The 7335-nt window shown below is 56.1% G+C and overlaps 1 protein-coding gene across 1 annotated transcript; it reads left to right on the top strand.

The window, feature by feature from the left end:
- The first annotated feature begins 14 nt into the window (after positions 1-14).
- On the top strand, positions 15-6980 carry PSMA4 (proteasome subunit alpha 4). Its single transcript, XM_005874437.2, has 9 exons — positions 15-30; positions 1269-1292; positions 1509-1551; positions 1811-1973; positions 3330-3407; positions 3680-3768; positions 4216-4346; positions 5419-5542; positions 6604-6980. The coding sequence occupies exons 2-9, from the start codon at positions 1290-1292 to the stop codon at positions 6756-6758; spliced, it is 786 nt and encodes a 261-aa protein (XP_005874499.1). The 5' UTR covers positions 15-30; positions 1269-1289; the 3' UTR covers positions 6759-6980.
- The last annotated feature ends 355 nt before the right edge of the window (positions 6981-7335 follow it).

Here is a 7335-nt window from a genome sequence, read left to right as displayed (position 1 = left end):
TAGCGGTGACGCCGAGCTCGCCGGGGCGAGGTAAAAAGTTCAGACGCTTATTTCGTTTGTCTTTTAAATCGTTGTTCATCCGCTTTGTGCTCCGAAGGAATCACGGTCACCGGGCTGACGCCAGCCGGACCCTCTTTTTTTTTTTTACTGATTTTTGGAGAGAGGACGGGGCGGAGAGGGAAACAGAAAGGGAAAGAGAAAAGCGTGGACGCGAGAGAGAAGCGTCGGTCCGATGTCTCCCGCCGGCCGGTGCCCGGACCCGGGGTGGCACCCGCCGCCTCTCGGTGAGCGGGACGGCACGCCAACCACTGAGCAACACCGGCTGGGGCCTGACACCCCCCCCCCACTCCCCTTCTTCCCCGCCCGGTTCTTCCTCTTAGACCCGGGGGTTCGCGCCGCCTCTGCCATGACTCACGTGGGCTCGTTGTCTGTGTTGTGCTGGTTTTCTTTCTTTTTTTCAGAAAAGCACTTCCTTGGCTTCCTCCATCCCTCTTCCCCACTCTCCACCTGGTGCCTCCATCGCCACGTTGCTCTGTGTCCCCTGACCTCCCGCCTGTGGGCAGGGACGGTCTGACCCCTCCCGGGGCTCCAGCGTCCGCACTGGGGAGCCGCTGCCCCGGGAAGCCAGCCAGATGAGCCCTGGCCGGTGTGGCTCAGTGGGCAGAGTGTCAGCCCCGGGACTAAAGGTCCCGGGTTCGATTCGGGTCAAGGGCATGGACCTTGGCTGCGGGCTTGGTCCCCGGTCCTGGTCAGGGCGCCTGCTGGAGGCAACCCGTCAATGTGTCTCTCTCACATCGCTGTTTCTCTCTGTCTCCCCCCGTCCCTTCTACTCTCTCTAAAAATTAAAAAAAGAAAAGAAAAATCAGTGGAAAAAATATCCTCGGGTGAGGATCAACAGCAAAATAAAAGAGAGATTGGACTTGACTGTGATTTTAAAAAAAAAAAAAAAGCCAAATGAGGGGAGTGGACAAAACATTTTTTTTAATTATATTTCTTTATTGATGTCAGAAGAGGGAGAGGGAGAGAGAGAAACATCCATGATGAGAGAGAATCATGGATTGGCTGCCTCCTGCACGCCCCCCCCCGGGAATCGAGCCCACAATCCAGGCGTGTGCCCCGACGGGGAATCGAACCTGGGACCCTTCAGTCCGCAGACCGACGCTCTATCCATTGAGCCGGCTACGGCGACAAAACGTTTTTTAAAGTCACGGACATGCTTTTTAAATTGTGAGCTTTGTTTTAATAAGGATCCTGTTTTCTCTTCGCAGGAGCCGTGAAGTTCAGGAAACATGGTAAGTTGTACACCTGCCCGTTAGCTGCCGCCCGACGAGGCGTCGTGCTGGTACGCGGCTGAGGACATGGGGGCGGGAGGGAAGGAGGTGGAGGGGCCTCGCCTCGCCGGTTCCCGCGGACACACCGGGCTGTGTGCCAGGGCGTGGAGGAGGCGGCCTTCGGGCTTGTCGGAGCTGCCCCCGTGGCGGGACTCACTGTGTGTGCTTCCTTCGCAGTCTCGGAGGTATGACTCCCGGACCACCATCTTTTCCCCAGAAGGTAAAACTCGTCTTGTCTGATCGTCTCAAAATGTTCTTTTTTTTTTTGACTTTTTGGGGCGGGGCGGGGGGCCTAGACACTTCTTTTTATCGTTGCCCATTCTCTGTGCTCTGAAGTAACTGGTCACCAGGATGACTCCATGCCACACGGGAGCGTGGAGGCGGGACTCGTGTGTGTGGCTGCGTGTCCCTGCGGACTCTGGCCCAGTGCTGCAGGCGCCAGAGCTGGCCTCTCAGCGTCTCACCGCCGTGTTCTGCAGGTCGCCTGTACCAGGTGGAGTACGCCATGGAGGCGATCGGACACGCCGGCACCTGTCTGGGGATTTTAGCCAACGACGGTGTTTTGCTGGCAGCCGAGCGGCGCAACATCCACAAGCTCCTGGACGAAGTCTTCTTCTCCGAGAAGATTTACAAACTCAACGAGTACGTGAGCACCGGGGGAGCGTTCCCGTAGCTCACGTGCTCACATAGTAGGACCTCACCTGCTTGGGGAAGGCTATTCCTTGTGACAGTAAAACGGAAGTGAAGAGGTTGTGGTGTTTTTACTGGCGGAAATGTTTGGGTTTTATTTAATTTGAAACGTCTTTGAGGCTTAGGACCATGTGTAATTTTTTTTTTAATATGTATTTTTATTGATTTCAGAGAGGAAGGGAGAGGGAGATAGAAACATCCATGATGAGAGAGAATCATGGATCGGCGGCCTCCTGCACGGCCCAACACGGGATGGAGCCCAAAACCTGGGCACATGCCCTGACTGGGAATCGAACCCTGACCTCCTGGTTCATAGGTTGACGCTCAACCACTGAGCCACGCGATCCAGGCTGTGTAATTCTTTTTAAGTGCAGGGACTAGCACTTAGTGGAGAAATGGTACTTTGTGTTGATAAGATTACAGTGTGGTCGTGACAGATTTGGGTTAAGTCCACGCTCTGCTGACACAAGCTGTGTGGCTTTGCAGCAATTGTTTAACTTCTCTGGGCCTCAGCGCCTCCTAGTGGTGGTGGCCGTTCAATGACATGGAATAAAGTGAATGAGACACTAGCCCAGTGTCGGACATGTAGCAGCCCCGCGGAGTGTTGTTCAGACGGCTGCTCGGGAATTTCATCGCGTTATCCTGACGCCCGCCTCCTGGAGGTCTGGGAGCGGTTAGATGAGCCCGTTAGTTTCGGGTGATGGGCGAGCAGGACTGCCTGGCTGGCGGGGTGGATCTGCCCAGGAGAGACCTCCCGAGTGGCGGGCCGGCTGAGTGCCGGTTACAGGGCCTGGTGATAACTCGCCCAGGGAGGCGTCACCCTCCGCAGTCACTGCCGGTCCCCCGGGGAAGCTCGCAGGCTCGCACAGGCGCAGTGACAGCGGGTGTGGGCTGCAGGGAGCCGGGCAGCCTCAGGGAACTGGGCAAGGACAGGAAGTGCACCCTTGGAGCCGAGCCCTGGTCCCCTCCCTGCACCCCGACCAGGCCTTGGCGGGTGGAGAGCAGGGGAGCCTCCTGTCTAGCAGAGCCTTTTTCTGAATCTCCTCGGGATTCCCGTTGCTTCCTGGTGTCCATTCTCTGCAGCGGTTCACCGTGTGGGGGTGACAGATCCGTCTGCTGAAGAGCTGAAGGGGGCGGGGTCTCCTGTCACATGACATCGGGTTTACCTACAAAGAGAACTGTTCAGACAGAAGCTTCTGTGGCTGGAAGCAAGCATGGTCCCTTCCAGAAGGTGGCACTTGGGGTTGCTGGTCGGGGACGCTCTCGGACATCGCCTGCTCACACACCGACGTGTTCCTTCTCCCCCAGGGACATGGCGTGCAGCGTGGCGGGCATCACCTCCGACGCCAACGTGCTGACGAACGAGCTGAGGCTCATCGCGCAGAGGTACTGCCCTGAAGAGCATGGTCGCGGCCATGAACGCAGAGACTGAGTCACCACAGATCTGCTCATTGAGAACGATTGTGTGATTTCAAAAGAATCCAAACTCATAGTTACTTACGCGGGAACGTCAGGGTGTTCGCACCCCCCGCTCCCTCCCCTTTCAAGTGACAAGTGGCTGTCGCCTTGTCCCCGTGGCACAGACTTCCTCTCAGAGGGCACTTGGCTTAGAACGTAACGTGTTTTAGGGAAAAGTAACCGGCCTTTCCTCGTCCTAGGTACTTACTGCAGTACCAGGAGCCGATTCCCTGTGAGCAGCTGGTGACGGCGCTGTGCGACATCAAACAGGCCTACACGCAGTTCGGAGGTACGAAGTTTGGGGCAAACTTCATTCCAGAAAGGGAAACCGTTTCCTGAGGAGCGGTAACTTTGAGATGGTAAAAGACACTGAAAACTAAACGAGTAAATACGTTCCGTGCTTTCTGCTTCATGAGATAGCTGGCTTCCGCGGTGTAGATGATCATGTTTTATTAATAGGCCATTGAGAGACCAAAATAACGTTTCAGATCTGGAAACCATTGCTTTTTGCATAATAATGGATTCGGCGTGGGGCCTGTGTCTAGGCCGGCTCCGGGCTGCGTCCCAATCCGGGAACAAAAGTGGGCGTTTGGATGGAGCTGGTCTGGTGGCCAGAACCCAAAGCAGCTACGAACGCGTAGCCTCACAGGACGGCCTCAGCTGCCGCCGGGAGCTCAGTCACCATGGTGATGCTGCGCCTGACTGTCGATCCGTGACGGCGTGTTCTGTGTTACAGGGAAGCGTCCCTTCGGGGTCTCGCTGCTGTACATCGGCTGGGACAAGCACTACGGCTTCCAGCTCTACCAGAGCGACCCGAGCGGGAACTACGGGGGCTGGAAGGCCACCTGCATCGGGAACAACAGCGCCGTGAGTCCTGCGGCCGGGGCTCTGGGAGGCCGGGCTCTGGGAGGCCGGGGCTCTGGGAGCGGCCGTCGTTTGAAATCGTGGTGAATGTGAACAGTGTTTCCAGAGCTGCAGTGGCCCTGGCACCTGTGACTGCTGTTGGCAGTGAAGCCACAGGCCCTGCCAGTCCCACTGGGTTCATCGCCTACATGTGTAATGAAAGGAGATGCTAACTGGCCGGGGCTCTGGGAGGCCGGGCTCTGGGAGGCCGGGGCTCTGGGAGCGGCCGTCGTTTGAAATCGTGGTGAATGTGAACAGTGTTTCCAGAGCTGCAGTGGCCCTGGCACCTGTGACTGCTGTTGGCAGTGAAGCCACAGGCCCTGCCAGTCCCACTGGGTTCATCGCCTACGTGTGTAATGAAAGGAGATGCTAACTTTTAAAAATAAATTTTTAATTGACTTCAGAGAGGAAGGGACAGAAAGGGAGGGAGAGAAACATCAATGATGAGAGAGAATCATGGATCAGCTGCCTCCTGCACGTCCCCAACTGAGGATGGAGCCCTCAACCCGGGCATGTGCCCTTGGCCGGAATTGAACCTGGGACCCTTCAATCCACAGGCCGATGCTCTGTCCACTGAGCCACACCAGCCAGGGCAAAATGCTAATTTCAATGAGAAGTGGTGAAAATAAGACGCAGTTTTTTTCACATCTGGTAGGGACCAGGTTAAAGACTTCATTCACAGAGAGTCAGCCCCCCACCCCTACCCACCCCGTGGCTTCCCTCCCTGCCATCAGAATTGTTTCTGTTGGTCATATGCTAATCACAATTCAGGCATCATTGTTCTGCCCAGGTCCTAGTCCTAAGAAATGCAAAAACTTAAAGGGAATCCTCTGTCGATCCCCAGGTTAAAGACTTCATTCACAGAGAGTCAGCACCCCCACCCCTACCCACCCCGTGGCTTCCCTCCCTACCATCAGAATTGTTTCTGTTGGTCATATGCTAATCATAATTCAGGCATCATTATTCTGCCCAGGTCCTAGTCCTAAGAAATGCAAAAGCTTAAAGGGAATCCTCTGTCGGTGTTCCTGTTTCCCAGGCAGCTGTGTCCATGCTGAAACAAGACTACAAAGAAGGGGAGATGACTCTGAAGTCGGCACTGGCATTAGCCGTCAAAGTCCTCAATAAGACCATGGACGTCAGCAAGCTGTCAGCCGAGAAAGGTAGCTCAGGCCCCTCTGACGTGCTTCCGCGAGGGAGGGATTGAGCCGCTGTGCTCTGCCTGTAGCGTGTTGGCCTGACCTGTGGGTCAGGTGGCCTCACACTAGTTCCTAAATGAAGCCGCGAGGCCTGGGAGGGGGAGTGGCGTGACCAGGTCAGCAGCCATAAGCTGTGGAGCCAGCAGCCACAGGACGTCCAGGCGTGAGGACTCGAGCCTGGTGTCCTCGTGGCCAGAGCTGGAGATCTGAGCGGTGATTGTCTTACCGACTTCGTGACGGTGGTGTCTGTGTTCGTGGTCCATACGAGCATGTGTGTAGTTACATGTTTATATGTACGTGTGGTTACTTTACCAGAGGCGTAGCGTGTGTGTTATGGTATCTGTTCTTCTGAGTCCACGATCTCGTATGTGAAGTCCCCGTCTGCAATTCTAAATGCTTTATGTAGCTTGTTATGTCGCTGTATAAGGCGGTATTTCACAGTGATGTTCTTCAGAAATGGTGAGTCAGCAGATGAGTTAGTTTCGGAGAACGTCCCTCCTGTCCGCAGAGGATGCCTTACGCGCCCTCTGTGCGGACTCCTGCCCATTCCCACTTTCCACTCCATCCTCCCGGCTCAGAATTCCTTCTCCTTTAGATGTCAGTCTGCTTTTTTGTCCACAGTCAGGGAACCTGCGCTTCATGCCTTTGTTTTGTAAAGTCCGTGAGAAATCAGGGTAATTACTGGTCAAAGGTTCCGGCTGAGCCTGCAGAGGTCCCAGCAGGAAACTGGGCTCCCTCGGCCACCAGCTGAGGCTGGTTAGCGCCAGCAACTGGCTGGTTGTCCTGTGTCCAGGGTGACAACGCCGCCGCTCAGGAGGTTGGAAGGCGTAGGAGGAAGGCATTTCAGTAAAAATGATAATGAAAGTGCTGAGATGGGAGGTGTTTGTCCCCATAAAAGTGCCCGGAGTCGGATCAGCGTAAATCCTGGGAGGTGGTGGGCGAAGGCGGGAGGCTGTGCGGAGGGAGCTGGCGGAGACCCCTAGCTGGGCTGCCGTGCGTGCGGCTGACACACTGTGTTTCTCCAGTGGAGATCGCCACGCTGACCAGGGAGAACGGGAAGACGGTCATCAGGGTCCTCAAGCAGAAGGAGGTGGAGCAGCTCATCAAGAAGCACGAGGAGGAGGAAGCCAAGGCGGAGCGCGAGAAGAAGGAGAAGGAGCAGAAGGAAAAGGACAAGTGAGACGGAGCGGGCGTCGCTGACTCCTGGCCCCGCGGCGAGCGGCCCCTTCCCGTCCGTTGGAAGCGCTGGCCCCCCCACCACCCCGGGCGGAGGGAAGGGGGGTGCCGTCAATGGGCCCGAGATAGCTCGTTCAGTCAAATGATAATCGCTCTTCACGGACCTTTTAACCTCCCTCCCTCTTTTTTGGGAATAAAACTTGGAAAGAATGGAAATGATGCAGGACACACTGTCTGTGGCAGTGATTGTGGGCACAGGGCGAGGAGGTCTGTGGTCTGCCGTGCGTTCGTGCGCTGTGGCAGCGGCTACTGGCACGCAAGGCGTTAAAATGGACAGGATGAGCGTCGTGAGGAGGGAGAGACGGGGCTGGTGCCCTGGAGGTGTCTTTGCCGCGTCCCCTGCCCTGGCCCACGCCTCTGTCAGAATCACACTCCTCGGGGTCGCCAGCCTTGGATGTTGATGGCTGTTCCTCCTGGACTCGATGTGCACACACACATACATATATATACATACATGTGCACACGGATCACACATACAGCATGACAGGCCCGATGACAGCGAAAGCCCAGTGCCCACTCCC

The sequence above is a fragment of the Myotis brandtii genome, unplaced genomic scaffold (genome assembly GCF_000412655.1).
Source record: "Myotis brandtii unplaced genomic scaffold, ASM41265v1 scaffold439, whole genome shotgun sequence".
Taxonomy (NCBI): Eukaryota; Metazoa; Chordata; class Mammalia; order Chiroptera; family Vespertilionidae; genus Myotis; species Myotis brandtii.
The sequence above is the reverse complement of the archived record's forward strand: the minus strand, read 5'-3'. Positions and strand labels throughout refer to the sequence as shown.

Excerpts from the sequence above, each read along its gene's own strand:
- PSMA4 (XM_005874437.2), top strand. Across the intron at positions 1,974-3,329 it reads AAGATTTACAAACTCAACGA|GGACATGGCGTGCAGCGTGG; the intron begins GTACGTGAGCAC and ends CTTCTCCCCCAG. Across the intron at positions 3,408-3,679 it reads CTGAGGCTCATCGCGCAGAG|GTACTTACTGCAGTACCAGG; the intron begins GTACTGCCCTGA and ends TCCTCGTCCTAG.